At 40.9% G+C, this 27,434-nt stretch overlaps 1 protein-coding gene across 1 annotated transcript; it reads right to left on the bottom strand.

Annotated features, from left to right (window-relative positions):
- Positions 1 to 753: 753 nt before the first annotated feature.
- CNGA1 (cyclic nucleotide gated channel subunit alpha 1) lies at positions 754 to 27,080 on the bottom strand. Its single transcript, XM_032768910.1, is given in 12 exon segments — positions 754 to 2,138; positions 3,932 to 4,038; positions 5,136 to 5,243; positions 13,488 to 13,586; positions 13,683 to 13,709; positions 14,077 to 14,139; positions 14,826 to 14,990; positions 15,606 to 15,608; positions 18,496 to 18,611; positions 21,568 to 22,447; positions 24,464 to 24,580; positions 26,974 to 27,080. Coding segments are annotated over 12 exon segments (3,177 nt in total).
- Between the last annotated feature and the right edge of the window lie 354 nt (positions 27,081 to 27,434).

The following is a 27,434-nucleotide window of genomic DNA, read 5'->3' as shown; positions in this document are numbered from 1 at the left end:
TGTTAGGAACATTTCAGAGTTATGAACAACCTCCATTCCCAAGGTGTTCGTAACTTAGAGGTTCTACTGTATACCTATGCAGACTTCAGATAACCAATAAAAATGTTACCTAATGTTTCCTTATTTATATAGTGAATGAGAAGAAAATTATAAAAAATTATAACGTGTAGTACAACTTTGCATGACTATCAACACAGTATGTAGATTAAATGCACTTGTTTTTACAATGTTACATAAAGGATAATATAAATAATCCATTAGCAAACATTTTATATTACTGATATTTATTATTTATTTTGCTTTAGGGCCTAACATATACCAGCTATTTTCAAAATACAGAGGAAATACAAATACGCAGTCCTTGTCCTGGAGGACATACAATTGTAAAAGACAAAATGATTGATAGGTTTATATTGTAACATTTTCACTGAGATTAAATATCAAGACACTAAATTTATGTATGCACTTTATAAATATAACTGCAAGCCCAGGACTGAGTAGCATTTCCTAGCATGAAAACGATCATATTTATGCTCCTTATTCCTGATTTTTCATCTTATTTTTTTTTTACGTTTACTGTGTATGTGTATTGCCTACTAGGAAATAAGTGATGTTTCATGACTAAGCAGTAGCTTATAATAAAGGGCCACATCATCAAAGATAAGAGTTGAGGGCACTCAGTATCTTGCAGGATTTATCCTTAACTGCTAGTGGCAGTCCCCAGTGTTGTATTCTAGTGTTGACACTCCAGATTTATTTATCTAATTCTTCTAAACCTGAGAATTCAAACTGCATATTTGATTTCAGTATTTTCTCAATCTGTGTCAGTCATTTTTTCAGTTTCTGCTGTGTGGCATCGTACTCAGCCAACAGCCTGGCAAGCTTTGTTTGTAAGTTGTCCACTGCTCCTTCCATTTGACTGACCTTTTCTTCAATGTTTTTAGGGTCACTTCCTGTATTTGCAACATTTATCTCCAGTAACCCATCCTTCAGCAAGATTTCCTTACCTTTCTCTTCCAGCAGGACCTTTGCATCTGGGTATTCTATTAAAGCCTCCATGAGGTCATCTTTAGATAGACAAAATAAGTCTGAGTATCCAATGCTTCTAATGTTGGCTGTTCTTCGATTGCCAGCTTTGCTGCCTTTGATATTAAGTATGCTAATCTCCCCAAAGTAGCTGCCATCACTTAGAACCACAAATTGGGTAATTCCATCATCAGCTACTACCGCAAGTTTACCTTCTTTGATAATGTACATCTCTCGTCCAATGTCCCCCTTTCGGCAAATGTAATCTCCTGGACTGTAGACTTGAGGCTGCAGTTTCAAGACTAGTTCAACTAACAAGCCAGCTTCACAATCTGCAAAAATTCGAACTTTCTTTAATGTGTCCAGATGAACACTGATTGCTATCTCTGCTCTTAATTTATCTGGTAGATATTTTAAAACTTCTCGTTCATCCACTGCCTTTTTATTTGTCCACAAGTAGTCAAACCACTTAATAACTCTTTTTTCTATTTCTTTATTCACATTTCGAAAGTGCATATACTGCTTGATAGCATCAATCCTTCCTTGAAACTCTGCTCTGGCTGCATTCATATTGGAGATCATAGAACCAATGTTACCAACAATAGTAGCAAAGATCAACACCCCAACCAAGAAGTCAACAACCACAAAGAAGTATTCAGAATCCTTTACTGGAGGAGGTGTTTCCCCAATAGTGGTCAAGGTCAGCGTCGACCAGTAGAGGCTATATACATATTTTCTAGCCAGACGGGCAAATTCAGGATCAGAGGTGTTTGGATAGACCCATGTGTCTGTCCCAAATCCAATGGCTTTGGAGATAGAATAGTATACACATGCATTCCAGTGAATAATAATCACTATGTACATGACAAGAGTGGAGATCCTGAAGATATTTGGATAGTTTGTCCTTGTTTCTGTTTGCTGGAAGAACTCAAACATACGAGATACTTTAAGTACTCTGTTTATTCTTAATTCTGGATAGTTCAGACCTAATTTAAAGTACAGTAGATCAGTTGGTATGACTGACAGTAGATCTAGTTTAAATTGTAAAGTTCCTGTATATTTCTGTTTAAGTTTAAGTTCTTCTTTCACCAACAAACCTTGCTCCAGGTAACCTAAAATAAAATATAAAAATCTTTAAAATTCTTTGACTTTTTTGTTGCTTTATCATCTATTGCATTCTGTTATATGTGAATGTCAAATTAATCTTTAAAATTATTTTGGCTATAGAGTTTCTGGCCGTACATAATTTTCCATCTTTTTGTCAAGATGCATAGTTTTAACAGCTATATATTTTAACTGGATTTTAACTTTAAGGCCCTATGTTGAATTTTTATAGATAAGCAATCGGGGCCAAATCTTGGACCTAGATGACTTGATTAAGCAGAGCCATCTGTATTGCCTGGCCTGGCCAGACTCTGTGGAGTCGTATGGAAATCATGAAGGGAGGAACCATCCCCCATGGTGGAAGTGTCACATTTACAGCCTCCCAAGTCCATCCTCTTCCTGGTGTGGTTTCTGCTGCCCTAGCACCTAGTAACCTTCAAGGCCCTTGTGTGGGAGTGAGAGAGTTAGAGTGAGGGCAGTGCTCATGCATGTGCATTCCATTCCTTGTTCACCCACCCCACCCCCAAATAACTCTCCTCCTAGGGTAAGATTTGTAAAAATGGAAACATAAATATAATGAAGCGAACTGGAGCTGCTGGGTGCTCATCACTCTTGAAAATCAGGCTACTGATTTAGGTGCTTAAATATGGAATTAGGAACATAGTTTTAACAACACATTTTTTTAAAATCTTGATTCTAACTCGTATAGAGAGCAAATGGATTCTCTGTCTTGTCCTGTACTTGATGGTTCTCAAGTTCAGCCAGCAAAGGTTGCAGCTGGCTTAAATGGTGGCAAAAGGTTTATATATTCCTTACTACTGCATAAATGTGGTGCAGGGTTTTATCCACATAGTATATCCTGGTTTGCAGTTCATAAGCTATGTTCATTATACCTGGGTAAGGAGGTATAATTTTGTGTTTCCTCCGCCAATATGTCCCCTTGTTCACTAGGGATTCCCCACAAAAGAGGGCAAATGGTTCCTCCTCCCTAGGGATTTTCTTCTGTTCTTTTAGAAAATGTTTACAGCTTGTATTATAAAGATAATTTAAAATCTTTAACAAAGGAGAAAAAAGATTAAAGTTCTAACTTTAGTTTGATTAGGCAGTATATATAGTTTGAGTATAGTTTCAGTGACTAGGACTTTCTATGAGTTTTGTCAGTGGTGAATAAAAAATCAGCACATCCTGCCATGTGTATAATGTTGTCCTCTATATACCACTTCACATTTCCTGCCAAAGCCCTGTTTTGAGCATAAGCAGCTAGACACTGCCCTCCTTTTTCAGGCAAATTCCTGTTGAATTTCAATGACAGTTGTGCCTAAAAGGGATTGCTGGATTGGTCCCTGCTTTCTGGAACATTTAAATTAGGACACTAAAGTAGATTACAGATAAACTTATGTGCTACGTGTAAAACATGATGAAGTACATCACAGAATATAAAAAAGTGTGTGTGTCTGTGAAATATTTGTAGTGTGACTCTAAAACTGCAGAAATTATATTTGCAGTGGAAGGACTTCAGTTCCTTTCTGCTAGAAATCAGGATGACCTTGTATGTCAAGATATATTTCAGTGTGAAGTCATTCCAGCCTCCTTTATTGAGGGAAAATTGCCAGCAAGATACTTCTTTACTTCATCATTTCATAGACATAAAGTGTAACTGGAGATCAATTTAACTGGTCCATTCCAGGAGAGAGCCAATGCTTCTTTAATTGTTGTATTTGGCCCCTAAATCATATACTGATGGGCACCTTAAAGTCCTAACACAGATAAATGTAGATAACTAAACAGTGAATACATCTACCTGTTCTTGTCCGGACAAACATATCAGCAATATAGATTATATCTGATATATAATCAAAAATAAACCACATTTCTAAATGGTCATTCTGAAGTTCATCAAAACAGGCTCTGGATAGGAAAAGAAAAAAAAGTACACAATTGAAATAGTCCCAATGAAATCAGTAATTAATACAGTAAATTTGCCTACAATTTTTTTTGCATGTTCTTTAAAGGATCTCTGTCATGCTTGATCCAACTTTGGAAAATGTAATATTTTTATCAAAACTTTTATAACATAAAAACAGGTATTTACAAAATATATTTTAAAGCTTTGTGGAAAAACCTGTTTTCAGATCCACTTTCAGAAAATGTTTACAACTCAGATTATAAGGATCTTTTAAAATGTATAACTGAGAAAAATTAATTTGAGTAACTGTAGGTGGAGCTCATATCTATGCCAATGGTTAAAATTGCCTAACACTTTCCTTTATAGGATCCTGTTTTATGTTGCTTATAACTTTGCCAAACCCAGTTAAAGTATATGCATTTCATTACCAGGGAGCGTAAGACTGATAAAATATTGAAGCATCAGACTGAAAAATATAATGAAATAAAGTTAATGAAAGTCCTTTATTGAACTGGACAAAAGACGTGATGGAAAGAACTTGAGAGATTGTAAATAAATGTGTCAAGTATCAGAGGGGTAGCCATGTTAGTCTGGATCTGTAAAAGCAGCAGAGAATCCTGTGGCACCTTATAGACTAACAGACGTTTTGGACCATGAGCTTTCGTGGATGAATACCCACTTCGTCAGATGCATGTAGTGGAAATTTCCAGGGGCAGATATATATAATATAATATAAATATATATATATATATATATACACACACACCTGCCCCTGGAAATTTCCACTACATGCATCTGACAAAGTGGGTATTCATCCACGAAAGCTCATGGTCCAAACGTCTGTTAGTCTATAAGGTGCCACAGGATTCTCTGCTAAATAAATGTGTGTGATCTCTGCTATTGAACCTAAGAGTCTGTAGACTGTATTCAATACCAGACTGAAAAGATAAACACGGTAAAAGTACTGGGTCAATACATTATTTTTATCCATTCTATCTGATAAAAACAAGGCTTTCCTTGTGGCAACGAAATATGAGGATTTCATTACTTTAATGGGGAACGAGAGAGGATGAAGGAAATGCACACTGTTATACATCACCTAGCAATGATCATGATCCAGTTGTACATGACAGGTAATGTGATGCAAAACAGCCAGTAATAATACAAGTTTCCTGATGGATCAATAACAAAAATATCTTTCTTCTCCCTGAGCAGTAAGCAGAAAGGAAAGGGAATATTAGTGAGAAACTTATAAAAATGGAAATGGGTTTTAGGAACCACATAAGATGTTCCATGGTTACTTACATATGCTGGTCATTTAGTTTAGTATGTAGTTCATTTGTGCAAGAACACTCTTAAATGAAAATTAGCCGTCTTGCTTGAATTCCTGGATAAGAAACTTGTTGGTGAACATGGTTTGGATACTAGAACCTAGCACAAAGGGAAATTAAATTGGCAGGCTTCAGCACAAAGTCATAGTGACACATGTAGTTTCAACTTTTTTCAGAATAATCTGTTTCCCATTAAGTTAATTTTCTTCTTTGTTGAATAAATGACTGAAAGCATCTATGCTTCATCTTTTCAGAAGGAAATGGTTATCTGACCATTAGTATTTGAATGCATTGAACAGATCATGCCTTCAGTATTATGGAAGTCTAAGACTGGTTGTGAAAGATGAAACACTGCAAAGGATTGCAGAAGAAACTAAGGAACCTAGAGCACTTCATTGTTTTACATTCCTCCTGGCCCCCAAAATTCTATTTAGTTACAAAGTAAAATGCCTAAACATACTAATGTGACAGATTTTCATTATGAATTTGCTTGGGCCCATAGTTGATTAGACCGAGACTACATGATTTTTTGGGGGGAGGAGATGACGAGGCACACCATGTATTTGAATTTTGAAGCTTTATTGATAAAATAATAACAGCGGAGAGCGCTGGAAATGCTTTTATGTTATTTAAAGGAAGGAAGAAAGCATTAATGCCCCAGGCTTTAACCTACTTCTGTATTTATACCATGCATGAACCAGACTGGCTAAGTCTAGGTGTAATGTTAGAAGAAGGAGAGGGGAGGGCTTTTTGTAGCTGCTAAAAAAGCTTCCACTCCCCACTCACACACCTTTGACCTTCCCCAAAATGCTTTGCAATGCTTGCAACAGCATTAGCCACATACAATGCTAATTTGCCTTCCTTGGGGACTCCCTAAGGGAGGGAGCCATTGAGGTGTGACATTAAGAGAAAAACAAGACTCTTTACATTGTAGGTGCTGTTAACTCACCTTTGGATCCTAATATGAGTGGATGAGGCTGCTTTATTTTGGCCCCAGTACATCCTTGCAGTGGGTTTTCAAAAGAGTGGTGGTAAAGTTTTATATGAAGTTCTGCATAATTCCATCTTATCACCCCTCCTGTTCAATATTTGTGTGGCATTACTGAGAGGGTTAATGAGACAAGGACTGCATCATATCCAGTATGCTGATGGCATGCAGCTTTGTCACTATTTCATGTGACTAATTAAAATGCTCAATGAGCCTAGCATGTGTGTGAAATTGGAGCATGGATGACAGCTAGTTGTTTGACATTCAGCCCAGTCAAGACTGAGGTGGTGATATTCTTGTTGCTTCTCCCCAAAAGTATGTGGCAAGAATACCTCTCCTTTTAATTAAGGGCACCTCTTCTACATGCTGGTTAGGTTTGCAATCGTCTGGTTGGATTTCCAACTGCTACTAGAAAATCAGGTATCAGAGGGGTAGCCATGTTAGTCTGGATCTGTAAAAGCAGCAGAGAATCCTGTGGCACCTTATAGACTAACGGATGGTTTGGAGCATGAGCTTTCGTGGCTGAATACCCACTTCGTCAGATGCATGTAGTGGAAATTTCCAGGGGCCAGTATATATATGCTAGCAAGCAAGCTAGAGATAACGAGGTTAGTTCAATCAGGGAGGATGAGGCCCTGTTCTAGCAGCTGAGGTGTGAAAACCAAGAGAGGAGAAACTGGTTCTGTAGTTGGCAAGCCATTCATCGTCTTTGTTCAATCCTGAGCTGATGGTGTCAAATTTGCAGATGAACTGAAGCTCAGCAGTTTCTCTTTGAAGTCTGGTCCTGAAGTTTTTTTGCTGCAGGATGGCCACCTTAAGGTTTGCTATAGTGTGGCCAGGGAGGTTGAAGTGCTGTCCTACAGGTTTTTGTATATATTGCATTTCCTGATATCTGATTTGTGTCCATTTATCCTTTTCCGTAGGAAACTGTTCCATTTTGGCCGAACTGTAACATAGCAGAGGGCATTGCTGCATATGATGGCATAATTACACTTGGTGGAGTGCAGGTGAATGAACCATGATGGTCGTTGGCTGACTGGTTAGGTCCTGGATGATGGTGTCACTGACTGTAGATACGTGGGCAGAGTGGCATCGAGGTTTGTTGCATGGATTGGTTCCTGAGCTAGAGTTACTATGTACGGTGTGCAGTGTGCTGGTGAGAATACGTTTCAGGTTGGCAGCGTTGTTCTGTGGCAAGGATTGGCCTGCCACCCAAGACCTGTGAAAGTGTGGGATCATTTGTCCCAGGATTGGTTGTTAGAGTCCCTGATGATGCGTTGAGGGTTTTAGGCTGGGGGCTGTATGGTGATGGCCATAGTGGAGTCCTGTTGGTTTCTTTCTTGGGTTTGTCTTGCAGTAGGAGGCTTCTGGGTACACGTTTCTGGCTCTGTTGATCTGCTTCCGTATTTCCGTCGGGCGGGTATTGTAGATTTTGAAGAATGCTTGGAGTGAGATTTTGGAGGTGTTGGTCTCCTGTCTGAGGGGTTAGAGCAGATTCGTTGTATGGCTCTGTTGATCTGTTTCCTAATTTCCTCGTGCGGGTATTGTAGTTTTGAGAATGCTTGGTGGAGATTTTGTAGGTGTTGGTCTCTGTCTGAGGGGTTAGAGCAGATGCGGTTGTACCTCAGTGCTTGGCTGTAGATAATGGATCGTGTGATGTGCCCGGGATGGAAGCTGGAGGCATGAAGGTAGGCAAAGCGGTTGGTAGGCCAAGAGCCGTATCACATTTTTATCATTTCTGTATGGTCGGGAGAATATGCCTGTTCCTTTTGGATGCAGTCCTTGTGACTGTCATCCCTGTCTTTATCATCTCAAGATTGAATTACTGCACTGCACTCAATATCAAGTTATGCCTTAAAATCATCCAGAAGCTGAAGCTTGTAGAGAATACAGCAGCCTGTTTGGTCAGTGGAGGATCTCACTAGAAGCATAATCATACAAAAAGTCTTTCAATCTCTGCATTGGCTGCCGGTAGGGCTTCAGGTGAAGTTTAAGGAATTGGTTTTGACCAGTGAACATTTAGATCTCACGAGCTACCTACATGAGAGACCACTTCTCTCCTCGTGCTAAAATACCATAGTGGAGAACAGCAGAAGTGCCGGAACTGAAGCCTGGTATTATAAATTGGGCTGTTGATGGGACATTCTCTGTGAGGGACCCACAGCTTTGGAATTCACTCCCCATGTTGCTTCAGGAAAGCCTGAATCTGATGAGCTTCAGAGCATACTGTAAAGCTCCTCTCTACTCCCCAGGTATTTGAAAAGAGGATTATTGCGGGACCGGAGGGGAAGGGGGTTTGAGTTCATAAGTTGCGTGGTTTGCTGGTGCTAAGTCATACTGAATTGCACTGCTTCACTTCAGTTCTGTTGAGATATTTTGATGCCTTTTAGGTGTATAGCTAGGTTCCCTTTTCAGCATTTGTATAAATCTAATTAATATATAAACGTATAACAATAAAGAGTCAGAGTGGCATTAGTAGCCACTTCCATAATAAGTATAATTGCACACTGCACCTTTTGCAGTTCCTGGGGTCATTTTGCCAGTGGAAAACACAATGGATAAAATACCATTTGAGGGTACTGCCACAGTGCACCCTAGAGCAGCATTTACTGCATCCTTTAATGGTGCAGTGGGTACTTCTCCCACCACTCACCCTGGTTGCCCAGCTACTGGTGAAAAGAAGAAAGGGTATAGCCATACTCCATCATGCCCCCTTTGGAATGTCTGGTAGCTCTCTTACTCTCCCTCAGGAGAAAAAGCATCACGATTTTGGCTACCCTCTGTACAAATGAGCAAGTGGAGATGCTCTCTTCGCCCTTTACACACTCGCACAACAGCAAGCTGAAATTGGCCCAATTATTCTTTACACTACATGCAGAGAAATTTCAGTGCGTTCATTATATACAATACAATAGTAAAAACACATACAAAGGTAAATGATAACACAAAGTGGTAAAACGTACAGAACAAAAACAAAACAGTTTTGCAAAACTACAAGAACTGTGTATAGGTTTGTATTTTCTGTAATTCTTTACCACTTTGACCTTTATTTCTGCCTTTCCTGAACAGCACATACCCTTCAATACCCGTACTCCAGTCATGACTACTATTCCATCATATTTCTGTTATCTCTATAATATCTGGTTTCACTTCCTGCACCAGTTGTTCTAGTTTTTCCATTTTGTTACTCAGGCTGCTTGCATTGGTACACAGACACCTTAGTTGTTTCTGCTTAGCTTCACCCAGATTCCTCACCTGAGTAGGTACAGTCATTCTACTACTGGTATTGCCTACCTGACAATTAGCATCATTTGTATTGGTACTGTCTTTCCTCTTAATATCCTACCCATTGGTGTTCCTTTCTCCATTCCTGTAGTCTTTCTTTCTTGATTTTTCCTCTTGGTCAATATTAGCCTTTGAAGGCTGTTCCAAAACTTCTGATGGTTTGTCCAATTTCAAGTCTAAACTCATTGATGGCCAGTTTAAATCCATTTGTTCTCATGCCAGCATTGGCCCTTAACTGAAATAACGCCGCTCCCTCCCTGGCCTTTATCAATCTGATGTATTTATAAAGAGCAACCATATCTCCCCTCAGCCTTTGTTTTGTTAGGCTAAACATGCCAAGACCCTTATGTCTTCTCTCATAAGGGAGGTTCTCCATCCCTCTGAACTTCCAAGTAGCCCTTCTCTGCACCTGTTCCACTTTTAATTAATGTTTCTTAAACATGGGAGACAAAAACTGTACATGTATTCCAGATGAGGTCTCACCAGTCCCATGTATAATGGTAATAACACTTTCTTATCTTTCCTGGAAATATCTTGATTGATGCATCCTCAGATTGTATTAGCATTTTTCACAGCCACATCACATTCATTGCTAATAGTCATCCTCTGATCAACTAGTACTCCCAGGTCTTCCAACTGATAGCAAAAATTCTTCTTGTTCCCCCTAAGCGCATGACATTACACTTTGCACTATTAAACTTCATCCCAGTTCTAATATTCCAGTTTTCAAGGTCATCCAAATCGTGTATGATATTCCAGTTCTCCTCCTATATTGGCAGTAGCCTCCTACTTTATCTCATCTGCAGTTTTTATTAGCACGTTCCCACTTTTTATTCATGAAAATGTTAAATAAGATTGGACCCAAGACTGATCCTTAAGGAACTCCACTGGAAACCTCCTTCCTGTGTGACATTTCACCTTTTAGCATGACCTGTTGCAATCTTCCCTTTCACTAGTTTCTTACACCCCGTTCTTATATTAATCCTCATCTTCTCCAATATGACTAATTTCCCCTGTGGAACTATATTGAATGCTTTACTGAAATCCTGCTTTATTAGCCCTGGTCTACACTACGAGTTTAGGTCAAATTTAGCAGCGTTAGATCAATTTAACCTGCACCCGTCCACATGATGATGCCATTTTTGTCAACTTAAAGGGCTCTTAAAATCAATTTTCTTACTCCTCCCTGATGAGGGGATTAGCACTGAAATCGACCCTGCTGGGTCGAATTTGGGGTAATGTGGACGCAATTCGACGGTATTGGCCTCCGGGAGCTATCCCAGAGTGCTCCATTGTGACTGCTCTGGACAGCACTTTCAACTCAGATGCACTGGCCAGGTAGACAGAAAAAGCCCCACAAACTTTTGAATTTCATTTCCTGTTTCCTTCATGAGCCATGGGAACAAGGGGTAGGCTGGGGTAGGTGTGACAGCATGGTGCTGCCGAGTGGGAGAGCAGCCTGAGGCAGAAGCCTCCAGCTGGCATGGTATTCCAGGCTGGACTGAATCTCCATTAGACAAAACTTAAAGAAGAGAATGACCAGAAGTCATTCCCATTTTTGTCCAGGCGCCCTCGACCGACCTCACCGAGGCCGGCCAGGAGCACCCATGTCTGCCCAGGCACCCCCGACCAACCTCACCAAGGCCAGCCAGGAGCACTGACAGGATGACGATGACGGCTACCAGTCATACTGCACCGTGTGTCGTCCGCAAGGCAAGACAAGGGGATGCTGCTGTGTAACACTGCAGTACTGCATCTGCCAGCAGCACCCAGGAGACATACAGTGACAGTGAGCTGAGTGGGCTCCATGCTTGCCATGATATGTCGTCTGCACAGGTAACCCAGGAAAAAAGGAGAGAAACAATTTTTTGCCATTGCTTCCACGGAGGGAGGGGGGCCTGACGATATGTACCCAGAATCACCCACAACAATGTTTTTTCCCATCAGGTATTGGTAACTCAACCCAGAATTCCAATGGGTGGCAGAGACTGCAGGAACTGTGGGATAGCTACCTCAGTGCAACACTCCAAAAGTCAAATCTAGCCTCAGTACTGTGGATGCACACCGCTGACTTAATGCACTTAGTGAGGACACAATCGACTGTATCAAAGCGATTTCTAAAAATTCGATTTCTATAAATCAACCTAATTTTGTAGTGTAGACATACCCTTAGATCTACTGCATGTGTCTCTGTGTACCAATATCTATTCACTGTTGAATTTAGTAATAGTAAAGTTATCAAGATTCTGAAAATACAGTACTAGGATATTTAGACTTTTAAACTAAAACAGGTTACCAAAATTTATATACTATATATTCAAATTTCATTTGATTTGAAATTATACCCTGCTGTTAAGTGGAACAAGTAACACTCCGTCCCGCAGAAGGAATGGCAACAGCTATGAAATTGGCTTGACTAAAGGAGCTGGAAGAATTTAAATACATAAAGGGCTTGGTCTATACATAAGGGATTCTATACATGAAGTTTTGCTGATTAATTTCATGTATGGACATTCTTATTCTGGAATAAGAGTGCCATGTCTCTGTTTAGCTCAACCCATAAAAAGGAACAAGGCACACTTGGACGCTTCAGTTCTAGAATAAGGTTATGTCTACGCTAGCACTTTTGTCCGTCAGGGACATGGACAGCGGATGAAGCTTCCCCTTGTGGAGGCGAGCACCCTGCCCCACATCTTTTGGCCAAGGTCACACCCCCACTCGCTTCTCACTCCCTCGTGACCCTGGCTGGCGTGGGCGGGGGAGCGTCTGAGAGCTCAGTTAGGGCTACTGAGGTGGGCTGAGAGCATAGAGCTCCTCTCTCATGGCCAGGGACTACAATGGCAGAGCTCTAAGCCCCTCCTTGATCCCATTCCTTCCCCTGCCTCCCTGTCCCTGTTCCACCCTCAGCCTCTCCCCCATCCCACTCTGCCTCTTTCCCCCGAAGCCCTGCCCCCGAGTCACTTCTTTCCAAACATACCCAGCTGCAGAAAAGCTTTGTGGCCACAGCAGGGAGTCAAATCTCCTCCAGCCCCAGGACTGTGGTGGGGAGAGATTTTTCCAGGGGCCTCAAATTGGCAGGGGCCCTGGGCATGGGCTCTATAGGCCTGTGTGGTAAACTGCCACTGCTCCCCCACCCCCAGCAGTGCAAGGTTTGGGGACATTTGGCCTACCCCAGCCTCCATTATATGCTGCCCATGGTCAGGGGTGTGAAAAAACCACCCCCAAGCAACATAAATTTCACCAACAGAAGCACAAACGTGGACAGCATGACTGCCACTTGTTGGGAGTAGTTTAATTATGCTGATAGGAGAGTTCTCTCCTCTCGGCATAGAGCAGGCTACACAGGAGACATAGCAAAAAACCCCACACCCCTGACCAACAAAAGTTTTACTAAAGAAAAGCAGCAGTGTGGACAGTGCTATGTCGGCAGGAGATACTCTCCCAATGACAAAGCTACCTCCCCCATTGTGTTTTTTATTTTGTGGACAGGAGAGCTCTCTCCTGTTGACAAGAAGGAACTATAACCGTGTGGCTGTACTGGCACAGCTGTGCTGCTATAAGGTACACAGTGTAGACATAAACTTTGTGTGTGCCTTGTTCCTGTTTAGGATTTAAGCTTAACAGAGACAAGGCAGTCTAATTCTGAATAAGTGTGTTCACACATGGAATTAATCAGAAACAACTTCATGAACAGACAAGACCAAAGAGTGGTCAGCATATTCACTTATCTAGGGCTAACATACACAACATGCTTGCAGTGTACCCAAGACTGGATTCAGTTGTACAGGCAAGGCAATCTTACTAGAAGAACATAACACTATTCTAAAACCAAATTAAGAACACTTACTCCTCTTTCTTGTCTCTCTTCTTATGTTTATCTTTATTTCTGTGTTTTTCCTTGTTCTTTTGCATTTCTGTGTCCTTTTTCTTTTTACCATCAGACTTGCTGAAAAAATGGATTAAAATGTTATGGTTTTACAGAAAAACTAGAATGATAACTTGTAGAAGATTGTAAAGAAACTATGCAATATTATTGTCTTACCTCTTCTTTTCTTTTTTCTTTTTCTCTCTAAAAAAGAAACAATCTCTTTGTGATAGGCTCTTGGGATACATATAATTATTATTTCCACTATTTTCCCTGTTAAAATCAATTGAGTTCTATGAGTCTAATACTATACTTAAGATTTTGGCCTTTAAATAAAACCTTTGTTTATAGTTTTTAACTATTTCCATTTTTACATAGTTAAATAGGATACTACTGACTTGTGTTAGAAAAACAGTTGCTGTGCATATAGTTCAGATGTACATGAAATTTCTTATTGAATTACTTGTATGATGCAATAATTTGCAAGGAAAGAACTAGGTATATTGCTTTTTTTAAAAAAACTATTCTCTACAATACAAATAACTTTATAATGAAACTTGAGAGTACTTACTCATCTTTATTACTGTTGTTGTTAACATTATACTGTGCAATGACACTAGATAGGTGCTGTTCCCTAACAAACAGCAAAATAAAATAGTTACTGCATATCTGCTGCATGACACTAAATAGGCTTGTAAAGTAAAATAATCCTTTAATGTAAGATTTACAGCTGCATAGGTTAGTTAAGATTGCCTAACTGGTTTGATAAGTTTAAAATGAAAATATTCACCAGTAAACATAGAGATGAAGAAAACCAGTGAAATGTTGACTATGTCTCCGTTTTTCTTTCTTGGCGTTTCAATACTTCTGAAAAGAAAAGGGGTGAAATCTTGGTGCCATTGAAGCCGTGAGGAATTTTGCCATTGACTTCAGTGGAATCAGGATTTTGCCACTGATGTTTACTCTGTTAAATCCCTGACCACATGAATTTTGTTTTTAAACTGCAGGTGTCTTCATAGCCTCATAGAGTGTTTCATGTTTAGACATTCAAACTGAACCATTTTTTTATGACTGAGGGAGCTGAATGCTCAAGTAGGGAATCTGGTTGTGTTGTTGAGGTGCCTGTGTTTTAAAACTAGGCCATTAACATTAATGTTGCACCTAATCAAAACAGATTTTATTGAAATTAGATAAAATAAAATTATTTTGTGGTATAAAGTGAGATACAAAAAACAAGCAGATAAAAATCCACATAAACAGGACCATATGGACGCAGTCAAAGATTTGACATGTACCCCACACAAGGAGCACAAAACTCACATGATTTCTTCTGATATCTCATCACAGAGATTCTGATTATTACAATTATTGCTCCATCTTAGCTGTGGACCTTGAATTTTTTCCAAGAAAGAGTCTGAGGTTTGGCAGCCTTCATCGGAAATCCTCTTCTCCGAGTCTTTTAAGGTAACCAAAAAGTTGGGTATTCTAAAAATAGATAAAAATATTAGTTAAATATTTTTTAAAAGAAGCTTAATTTCTTTGTGGGGGGAAAAAAAACTTTGTAGGAAACCTAAATGTCACAGTGCATTTGCACATCGTCACTTTCACTGTAGATTTCATTCACCAGGCAGAGTGAGGATGGTCGGCTTTGTACAAATCAGACAGATTCGGAAGAGAAAGAACTGCCAGATTGTGGAAGTGGGGAGTCACAATACCCTCATTTTCCTTGCACCTATAGGACAGGTAAAAAATCACTGAATTCAGAATGAAAGCAAGAGATCAGCTAATAAGATTGCCCACACACATACACAGAAAAGAAAGTCACCAGCTGCAGGGGTGGGAACTGAAGAGCCCACACAAACTCCTTTACTTAGCTTTTAAATAAAAGAGGATTTCATAACTTCCTCCCAGAAACCAGGTTGATGGATGACACAGCTCCCAGTAGGCGGAGTCCTCCCCCACCTACCTCATTCACCAGTAGGAGGGGAAAGAGAGACACAACACTTCTGTTCCATCAGCAGAATGGATTTTTTGCCTTACCAGCACTCAGGGGAGCAGAGTGTGGAACAATGTATTCTGTGGGTGGCAAACTGGACTTACATCCTAAAACAAGGCCCCCATTACAGAACCTCAAATTATGAACACCTCAGGAATGGAAAGCAGCAAAGAGTCCTGTGGCACATTATAGACTAACAGACATATAGGAGCATGAGCTTTTGTGGGTGAATGTCATGCATCCGACGAAGTGGGTATTCACTCACGAAAGCTCATGCTCCTATACATCTGTTAGTCTATAAGGTGCCAGAGGACTCTTTGCTGCTTTTACAGATCCAGACTAACACGGCTACTCCTCTGATACTCAGGAATGGAAGTTGTTTGTAACTCTGAACAAAATGTTGTGGTTGTTCTTTCAAAAGTTTACAACTGAATATTGACTTAATACAGCTTTGAAACTTTACTATGCAGAAGAAAAAATGCTGTTTTCCCTTTTTTTTAAGTAGGTTATATTTAAGACAGTACTGTACTGTATTTGTCTTTGGGCGGGTGGGGAGGAGGGTGTCTCTGCTGCTGCTTGCATGTGTACTTCTGGTTCCAAATGAGGTGTGGTTGGTTGGTCAGTTCTTAACTCTGGTGTTCATAACTCTGAGTTTCTACTGTATCTCCAGTGTGTTAGCCCTGAATTCTGAGGCAAGGTGTAAATTGTGACTGTATGAAATACATGGATAAACATTCTAATTGTTATTGAGCTAAGTATAATGGTGTTGACTGTCATTTTAATTTTTAATTCAGTGAACATTTTTACGTGCCATAGTAGTCAAATGTTTTCATGCCATAATAGTAGAATTTTATTCTTCCATGCACCAAAGATACCAAGGAGCCTGGCACATAATATAGATCCAGTGTTGAATACATAAGACCCTTGCACTCAAAATTACTAGCTTGAAGACTATCAGAGCAATGTTTCTCTCCAGCAATTTTATCATGTTGTATTAAATGTTATATGGCAGGCATTCTCAAACTGGAGGTTGCAACCCCTCAGGGGGTTGCGAGATTATTACATGGGGAGTCATGAGCTGTCAACCTCCACCTCAAACCCCGCTTTGCCTCCAGCATTTATAATGGCGTTAAATATATTTTAAAGTATTTTTAATTTATAAGAGGGAGTCACACTCAGAGGCTTATTTTGTGAAAGGGGTCACCTTTAAAAAAAGTTTGAAAGTCACTGTTATATGGTAAGTAAAACAGAAAACTTGAAAATAAATCTGTCAATAGTATATCAACTGAAGTTTAATTTTCTCCTTATATGACCAAATATTTTAAATTGATACTATCTAGTTTAGATATCAGTGACAGGATAAGCTTAGAGAAAACTAAATAGAGAGATCTGAGTATAGTTTCATTATTTCTGTTTTTAAATACTTTTCTTAAGGCTGGATACAAGTCAATTTTTAAAAAAAACTGATTTCTAAAAAATGTAAATTAATACATTTTTATTTTTCAAACTAAACCTACTTAAAATTAAATTTGAAATTATCTCATCCTCTATTATGGACTCAATTTAAAATCTGTTAAAGTTGTTAAAATTATATTTAAAAAAATCAAGCAGTACATGTTTGCTGCCAAAATTTTAAAGAAAGTCAAACCACTGAACTGATGAAAGTCACTGGTTAAGCACTTGAAACCAAAGTTTGTTGAAGTGCTAAACCAGCTTTTGACTGCAATAGCCTCTTCTGCAAGTGCAAGGAGAATATTTTCTTCACTTCAGTTTATTCCACTAGTTCAGTTTAATGACTAGTTGAATCAAAGTTGAGAAATAAATTAGGAGTTGAAAAAGCAGGAAAGCTTCTTTTTCTCTTCCAAGCTATGAGGTGTGAGAGGATGAGCTATACTAACTAGTTCTAAAATTGTGGAGGATGTGATGACCAGAAACAATTATTTCAGTTCACAAACAGGAGATAATACTTCCTTCATTTAATGAATCAGTTAATTTTAAATGCAAAATATGTTTCAATAAACATTATGTATCCAACATATTAAGGTAGTTGGAGTTAGCTAGCAAACCATTTTAAAATGGTGGTTTTGTACATTTTTAATTGAATTATAATTTCTATCCAAATACAGTATGATACAAATCACAAGTAAAAAAAAACACAGTTAATCATCTAGTAAATAAGAAATATCATTCATTATTTCTAACATAGTAAAAAATGCAAAAATTAAGAATCTGCTGGTATGTTATGCTATATAATTGCTTATATAAATTTAGATATAATGTATCCTGGTTAGCAAAAAGAAGTATCAAATTTAGTGTAAAAGCTATCAACATGTTTTAATAGTTACCAACCTTTCTTTAAGAAAATAAAGAAAGTTCAAATTCAAAACAAGATGAACATTAATTTAAATCCAGGTTTTCTTCTTGCTGATTAAAATCTGTGATTTAATTCACTTTGATTTAAATCAGTCCACACTGTTTTCTTATATTGCATTGTTTGTAATTCTCACTTAAAAGCCTGAAAATAAGATTTCTTGTCCTATGAATTTGTTCCTTTTACAGTTGGAACACATTTTTCTTCTGGGTTTTCAGTGGGGGAAAAAATTGTGGTTTTTGTTCCTTATTTGTGTATCAGTGTCACTGATAATAACAGTGATGTCAGCTCAACACAGCAATCCAGATTGCTTGTTTTATTAATTTCCTTTGGTTAACTAGTGCTCCCTTTGTTGACTGGCTGATTCTGCAGTAAACAAAATGTTTAAAAATCACAAGCCAAAATCCTCCCTGGACCAACTCTTCTTATTAGAGAGAGGAAGGATGGTCTTGTGCTTAAGGTACTGCATTATTTATTAATTAATTATTATTATTATTGTAACCCTTCTGCCTCTCTGAGTTGGTAGCAACAAGGGCCGGGTTTAGTATCCAGGGGTTCCGTTTTAATAATACCATGCATAACAGGCTTGAGCCCCCACCCAGTGACCTGGGACACTTACATACCACACCCACCACTCCGGGTGCCTCGTAGGAGGCAATTCTTGTTGTGGGCCTCCTCCACTGGGTGCTTTCGGCGCGGTTGTGCTGACGCCGGCCAGCGTCACCCGCACACCACTTAGCTGTGAATCAGGTAAGTAAAAGACTGTAAGCTAATAGCAAATGAACAAGGGGCAAGAGGAGTCGACATAAGGAGGTCGTGGCGGGGCAGAGCAGACTGGAGGGTCTGAGTGTAGAAAATTTTTAATATAAGGAAAGAACAATGGCAAGCAGTCCACGGAGAAACACCACAACACAGGGCTTCTGTGTCAAGTCAAACACTAGGATTAATAAACAAACCTAACAAAACCCCACTCAATACATTGGCGTATGTCTTTCCGCACCGTTGGTTAGTGCGTGGTTCTTGAAGCAGTTGGGTCTCTTTGTATTCAATCTCACCCCACAGCCACATTAGCACACATTGTCCATAAACCAATCACAACCCGCTCACCGTCATGCAGTTGGCTCCCGTTGTCTAAATAATGTGAATATATTGCATAAAGTGCATGAAAAAAATAAGGATGCAAAGTCACAGAAAAGTTAGGAAAGTCAGCGTACAGAAAAAAAGTTTCCACCTCCCCTCGCCTGTATGAATCCTAGACAGACTGCGCTACCTTAATGGTCCGATACCCCTGCCCTTGTTATTTGCATTACTGGTACAGTCTTTACTTACATGCATCAACAATGCTATAGTTTTGTACAGACTTCGGCCACTAACTCTTCTCTGCAACTGAAGATGGACAGTTTGTATCCGCACGGCAGAGTTAAGTGAGCAGGAATTTCTTTAAATACGTTTACTTTTCTCGCCCTTGTTTGTGTATTATGGTGCCCAGCCTGATGTGGAAAGTGGGGGGAGTCCCAGGCGACCGGATGTAAGGGGCACCGTTACGTGGGCCAGGCCAACGTACTCTCACTCTCCCATGGATTCTGCGCAGCCTCATCTGCATCGACTCTGCCCATCCAGGTTCCAACAGGCTGTGTCCGCTCCGACGCAGCGATGTCCCTTAGCAAACTCACTTCACTTTCCGCTCTTACTGTTCATGGGCTGCCCAGTAAGGTACGACCGCTGCAACTGCTCCGCCCTGGCAGCCGCTTTTACAATAGGTCCTCAGTGCCCCGCCACGGGTTAACACAGCACTCAGTGATCGCAACTTCAGCTCTTCCTGTGATTTCAGCTCTTAGTAGGGAGCCCTGGTGCCGTGCACCTGCATGCCCCAACCTGAATTCAGCTCAGCGTCTCTAGATGGACTCCTAATGGAATCAAAATTAAGCTCTAGGACTCTTAAATTGGAGAGAGAGGATGTGCAATGTGTTCCAGGCCCCAGATGGTCCATACCACAGGTACACCACACAGTCCAACTCATCATTCAGGGGTTTGGAACCCATGTTTTAGCAGTACCCTTACCAGGAGTTGAGTCATCTCTGTACAAAGCAGATCCACAGTCCGATTTCACGACGCAAGGGTGACAAACTTTTTTTTCCCTCTGCCAATAACAAAAAGAAATTGGGGACCAGAGCTTAAAATAACCATCCCATCTGCTGTGGGCTTATGCTAAGTGGGCAGTGGATGGCCAATGCAAAAATCTTTTCCACATCGTCTTTGAAAATCTTGAAAGTCTTCCAACACTCTACAATTCACGCACCAGATTCAGTAGGCTCATCTGGATCTATCTTACATCCCCCTCTGCTGAAATTTGTCGTCCGCATCACATTCCTATATAACCACTCACTAGTCCCTCGCAAAGGGCCTAAAGATAGCCCATCTTTTAGCTTCCTCCACAAACCTGTATGCTAAATGTATGGCTCTCACTATCATAGTGCATCAGAAGTAACTGTTTCCACTGGCTTGATATCTGCTCGCTTGAGAAGTCTCTGTTGCTTGTGGTAGGAGGACATCCTCTTGAGATGGATGGGGAGTTTCCTGTGAGTTCTCCGATATGGCATAGGCCCTGCATTTTAGTTCTTAACAGTGGAGTAGAATGTGCTCAGGACATCCCCCATCGAATGTCCGCCACTCGTGTCCAATACCTGTGTATGTCAATCACACAGGGGTTGCCACCAGTGGTCAGGAGTGTCAGGAAAGGGCCTAAATACTTCTGCCATAGGTTTTAGGGCAGAAGAGGAGGTGCTCTCTTTTGATTCAGCTGATTGAGACTGGAATCTTGTCTTCATCCCAGGATACACCATGGTTGTGTCTTCCTCCTCAGACTCACTGTCAGATGTGCCGAGTAGGGGTAAATTAGCTGCAGAAGGCCAGCTGTCCACGTTGGAGGGCGGCTTCGGTACAGTACCTATGTTCTGCCCAGTTGCGGCTCATCTCATAAGGGCTGCCTACCAATTCCCCCACAGGGAGCAAAAGGTTTCTATGCACGGTTTTGGTCTTCCCTGGACCTTCTTCAGGTTTGACTTTGTAGACTGGAAGGTCTCCTAGCTTTCCATCACCAAGTAAGGTATTGCCTTCCATCTGTCAGCTATCTTGTGTTTGCCAGCAACACCCAAATTTCGCAGCAGGACTCTGTCCCCTGGTTTGAGCTCTTGCAGACGCACCCTAGCATCATATCAATGTTTGTTGTGGTCTGCGTTCTTCCAAGCTGCAGACGTAGCTAAATGATAAGCATCCCGCAGCTTTTCTTGTAGTCGGGATACATATTGTTGATGGGTTTCATAGCTATCGCCATCCTCTGATACACCAAAGCACAGATCCATGGGTAATCTTGGTTCTCGCCCAAACATCAAGAGATATGGGGTGACCCCTGTAGCATCGTTCTTTGTGGGGTTGTAGGTGTGCACCAGAAATGCAACATGTTGGCTCCAGGTTGCCTTCTGCTCTGGCCACAAAGTCCCTAACATATCTAATAGGGTTCGGTTGAACATCTCTGGCTGAGGGTCACCTTGCAGGTGATAAGGTGTTGTCCTCGACTTTTTAATTCCTGCTATTCTGAGCACCTCCTTAAGAAGGTGACTCTCAAAGTCTCATCCCTGATCCAAGTGTATCCGGGCTGGGAATCCATGAACTGAGAAATATTTTTCCCACAGTACTTGAGCGACAGTGGTGGCCCTCTGATCACGTGTGGGATACGCCTGCGCATATCGCATATAATGGTCAGTCACTACTAGAATGTTCCCAATATTCCTCTTGTCCACTACTAAAGATAAGAAATCAATGCAAACCTGCTCCAGAGGTTTGTTGCTGGTGATGTTCTTCAGATATGCTGCCCTCATGGGCAGAGTTTTCCTTTGAACATATCGCACGCAGGTCTCACATTTCCTGCGAACATCTTCAGCCATCCGGGGCCAATAGAATGTACTGCGGATAAGTTCCAGGGTCCTCTCCATCCCTAAATGTCCAAAGTCGTCATGCAGGGCCCTCATGGCCAGGGCTCTGTACTCTTTCGGCAGCACTAGTTGATTCCGTTGCTTTTCTAGAGGGTCTGTGGTCATGCGGTGTAGCACTCCCTGAATCAGTTTTAGTTTGGTCCATTCTCTCAATAGTAGTTTGCCTTCTGGGGTAGGGGGAATAACTGCAGCTGAGCCTCGCCCCTCCCTTTTGGCAAGTAGTGTATCATGAATGTCAGTGTCTTGCAGCCGGGCTTCCTGCCAGTCAGCCGCATTGAGCATGGGCAAGGGAGATTGGTCCAAAGCAATATAGTTCACTGAAGCAGAAGTCACGCCTTCAGGTGGTAGGCCCAAAGTTTCAGCAACACATCCATGAAGGCTGTCATGGGCCTCCGGCTCTCGGCGACTTACACTGCAAATAGCTCTCACTCCATCCGTAGGTATCACAGCAAGTCCTGGTGCCTGTGGACACCTGGACAATGCATCTGCATCTACATTGCTTCTCCCTGATCGGTATTGAATGCTGAAGTTGTAGCTAGCCAAAGCGGCCACCCATCTTTGCCCTGTAGCATCCAGTTTAGCACTTGTTAACACATAAGTCAGTGGGTTGTTGTCTGTCCACACCTGTAACTGAGCGCCATACAAGTAGTCTCAAAATTTCTCCAACACGCTGCAAACTGCTCCACTCTGCCAGCCACTTAACAATAGGTCTTCAGGTTCCCCCATGGGTTAACACAACACTCAGTGATCTCAGCTCAGCTCTTCCAGTGATTTCAGCTCTTAGTAGGAGAGCCCTGGTGCTGGTGCACCATTGGCCCAACATGAATTCAGCTCAGCTGTCTCTAGATGGACTCCTAATGGAATCAAAATTAGCTCTACTCTTTAACATTGGAGAGAGGAGGATGTGCAATTGGTGTTCCAGGCCCTCAGAAGGGGTCCATACCATCAGGTACACACACCAGTCCCCAACCTCTCTCAATTCATGGGGTTTTGGAACCCATGTTTAGCAAGTACTACCCAAGTGAGGTTGAGTCATCTCTGTCACAAAGCAGTCCCACAGCTCCCCATTCACACAGTCAGGGTGACAAACTTTTTTTTTCCTCCTGCCCAATAACAAAGAAATTGGGGATCCCAGAGCCGTTAAAATAACCATCCCAGTCTGCTGTGGGCTTATGCTAAGTAGGGGGTGGATGCCAATGCAAATCTTTCCACACTCTTTGAAATTCTTGAAATTCTTTCCACACTCCCTACAATTCACCACCAGATGTCAGGGTAGCGCTCATCCTGACTCTGCTTACATCATTATTATATTTTACTGTTTGTATTGCAGTAGCACCTAGGTGCCCCAATCATAGTGCAGGACCACGGTGTGCTAAGCACTGTACAAACAAAAAAGACAGTCCCTGCCCCAAATCTCGGGACTAAATAAATTGGAGTTCAATTTCCAGTGCGATCACAGCCTGACTTTGTGACCTTGAGTGAGTCACTTAATTTCTCTAGTCCCCAACTTTCTACCAAACTTTGTCTGTCTTGTCTTTAGATCAGGGCTGCCTAGAGGATTCAGGGGGCCTGAAGTCTTCAGCGGCAATTCGACGGCAGGAGGTCCTTTCGTTCCGGGACCCGCCGCCAAAGTGCCCCGAAGACCCACAGCAGGGGTCCCCCCCTGCTGATTTACGGCCGAAGCGGGACCCACCACCGAAGAACTGGGTCTTCGGCGGTAATTCGGTGGCGGGGGGTTCTTCCACCCCGGAGCAGAAGGACCCCCCACCACCGAAGACCCGGAGTGGAAGAAGCTCCGGGGGCCTGGGCCCCACGAAAGTTTTCTGGGACCCCGGAGTGAGTGAAGGACCCTGCTCCAGGGGCCCTGAAAAACTCTCATGGGGGCCCTTGCAGGGCCCAGGGCGTGGGGCAAATTGCCTCACTTGCCTCCCTCCTCTGGGCGGCCCTGCTTGAGATTATATACACTTTTAGGGTCAGAGATGTGGGATATGTTGACCAGAGAGTAGAAGAGCTATTAGTGATGGGACAGAGACCCTGAGGAAGACTCTGAAAAAGGTGGTTTGAGATGCTGAAGGATATGAAGAAGGTTGGTGTCAGCTTGGAAGACACACTTGACAGAAATGTTTGGAAACAAAGAACAAGAGCTGCCAACCCCAACTGATGGGAAAAAACAAAGCTGAAGAGACTCTTTGGGGCAGGGATTGTTTCTTACTAATGATGTGTATGTACACTGCCTCATGCAATGGGGCCCGGCCCGGCCCTGGGTTGGGGATTCTAGGTGCTAATGCAATAATTATTGGTATAATTAATTACCAGAAACAAATTTGGCACCAAGCCATAGATTTCATATAATAGTGATTACTGCTGAGAGTTTCTCAGTTGCTTAGATTTGAAAGTGTTTCCTTCCAAAAATAATGTATATATGTCAAGTTTTAAATGTAAACTCAAGAATGTCCCCCTAAAATAGCGATTTTAAATGTGAGAAAGATTACCAAAATATCTCCACTCAACTTGTGTAAATAAATGGATACATGGATAGGTAAACACATAAATATGTAGGTACACCGTGCAAAACATGGATTCCTGGGATGTAACTCACCTATGTAGCACTCCTTTCACTGCCTGTGAGTTGTTTGTGGAAGAATAACCACTGCAGCTGTCCCCATGCTCCTGTGTTTGTAATATGGATGAACTATCATATGCTTCAGCCAGAGACCTATAATTAAACAGTATGTACAATGAAGAAATTATCTATCATACTAGAGCAACAATTCATAATAGGTTTCAGAGCAGTAGCTCTGTTAGTCTGTATCAGCAAAAACAATGAGGGGTCCTTATGGTACCTTATAGACTAAGAAATTTATTTGGTCATAAGCTTTTGTGAGCAAAAGCTAAAACCCACTTCATCAGATGCATGTAGTGAAAAATACAGTAAGCAGTATATATATGAAGTTTGGAGTTTTTTGTAGTAATTTTCCCTCTGCTGATACTTATACTTTCTTGTCAACTGTTGGAAATGGGTGACATCCACCCTGATTGCATTAAGTATCAGAGGAGTAGCCGTGTTGGTCTGGATCTGTAAAAGCGGCGAAGAGTTCTGTGGCACCCTACAGACTAACAAACATATTGGAGCATGAGCTTTCGTGGGTGAATTCGAAAGCTCATGCTCCAATATGTTTGTTAGTCTATAAGGTGCCACAGAACTCTTAGCCACTTGATTGCATTGGCCTCGTTAGCATTACAAAAGTAATCAACTGTTGAGAATATGCCACTTCTACAATTGAATTGGCCTTGTTAGCATTGACCCCACACACACACTTGGTAAGGCAACTCCCAACTTTTCAAATATATACTGCTTACTGAATTTTTCACTATATGCATCTGATGAAGTGGGTTTTATCCCACAAAAGCTTATGCTCAAATAAATTTGTTAGTCTCTAAGGTGCCACAAGGACTCTTTGTTGGTTTTGCTAATTCATAAATAGTGGTCCCCAGGCATGATTTACTTATGTGTTTTATCTCTAAACCTTAAAGTTGCATTAACATTATTTTTGGTATGGACTTTTGTTATTTGTTAAGCATTGAGAATGTGCTGGGAACTCTACAAAACACAGAAGAATTTTCAGTACCTGTCCCCCACATAGACCCTGGTACTGCAGAAATGTACAAATCTAAGGCCCCAACCTTGGAAAGTCAGTGGGACTACCCACATGTGTAAAGTTAAGAGCACGCAAAATCTTTGCAGAGTTAGGGATTAAGTTACATATTTACGTCAAGAGGAAAATGTACCCCTATATCAGTGTACCACTACTTGGTTATAGGATGTTCCTATGCAATCCATGATGCCTTCTTTAGTGAATGAGAAAGTGGATTTCATAGCAGAGGGAATAGCAGTTTTACCAAATTAAATTAACATGTCTGTTGAATGCCCCCTACTGACTCTTAATGACAGCTCTGAGCACACATTTCTGGGTTTAGCACACTTTTCATTTAACTTTAAAATTCACCTGTTTTGGGGGTCATTTTTTTAAACCAGCCTCCAAAATTGCAGCTATACCAGATGTGCACTTGTACATTGAAATTATCTAGTTAGATATTCCTCAAGCAAAACCTGCATGCAAAATTTTGTGCTGAACACCTGTAACTCCCACTGAAATCGATAGGACTGGACTGGCCTGGCTGCAGGTGCTCATCAGGACACTTTTATTTAATTGTCTAAACTTAGAGTTTGACTTTAGGCACTCAGGTTTGAAAAATGTGGCCATAGTGACCAGCTTGTAAACAAACCATAGGCTACAATTTAACTTCAGTGAGAGCTCTGAGTGTTCAGCATCTCTGAATATCAGAATACTTTTTGTTTAGAAGCCAAAACATGGATTGAGGAGTCGAAATTTGGACAGCCAAATATGAAAGCATTAGCCTATGAGCAGTCAGAATAAAAAGTTATTCACTTTTTTTGCTATATGATCAATCATCTGAGTCACAGGATATTATTTCAGTTCCCTGCTTTGGTGAACTAAACTTTAGAAATCTGAAAAAATCCCCTTTTCGGTGTGTAAAATTATCTACAAATATTTGTAACTGTGTGGTGGTTCTCTGCAAAAAATGGTCTCCCAGTGTTTAATGCTGACAAATATTTATTCAGAATAGTATTCATCTTGCTCAGATTTCAGTGGACTTTCTTGTGAATAAAAAGTGGCTCAGTTGAACATCTACAAATAATTAGATAAAGAAAGTTGTGAATGCCAGCAAAGTGGGATTTACTCACAGCTATACTTTTTGCAGTATTGTCCCAACTCAAGGCATGAGCCACTTTGCTGGGTGGTGAAAACTTGGTAATGACTATTTGAATGTATTTTTGACTAGTTAAACTTCATTTTTAAGGAAGCCAAATCATTTGACTAACAAATATAGTCACATTTTACCTTATCCTAATTAATTACAATGGGCAATGTATCACAGGTAGGTTAAAAGCTAAACTTCTTATCAATGGAAGAGAGAAGATACCAAGACAGGGACAAACACCTGTCCCCATCACTCCCATGCAAACTAATACAAATTAAAAAATCCCAAGAGCAGAATTTGACCTACTTAGTATACTTGACTTACCTCCTGTATCCATTCTCTATCCTTCCTACGCCCACATCAGCATCCTGTACTGCCAGCCTGGGAATATTTATGTAGGAGTGATGGGTGTTAATCACACCAACCTTCATGGTCAGATTGTTACTCCTTGGGTGAGAGGGGAGGAATCATTTCAAAATGAAAAAAAGTACTTTTATGGTTCTATACCTAGGTTCTAGAACCTACTTCATCAGATCTGATGAAGGGAATTCTAGCCCACGAAAGCCCTCATTGTTTTTACATAGAACACATTGTCTCTATTCACAATACTTGTATCACAGCATTAAAATCTAGCTCTATATAATGTACCTGATTCTATAGTTCTTGACACATGTGTAGCTCTCCCAGAAGTCCGTGGAAGTTGTGTGTCTGTCAGTAGTTTGGCTTCAGGCTTAATATGTGACTTAATATTTTTTCTATTTTTATTGGGGTATTAAGTATAAAAT

This window comes from Chelonoidis abingdonii, chromosome 5 (genome assembly GCF_003597395.2).
Source record: "Chelonoidis abingdonii isolate Lonesome George chromosome 5, CheloAbing_2.0, whole genome shotgun sequence".
Classification (NCBI taxonomy): Eukaryota; Metazoa; Chordata; order Testudines; family Testudinidae; genus Chelonoidis; species Chelonoidis abingdonii.
The sequence above is the reverse complement of the archived record's forward strand: the minus strand, read 5'-3'. Positions and strand labels throughout refer to the sequence as shown.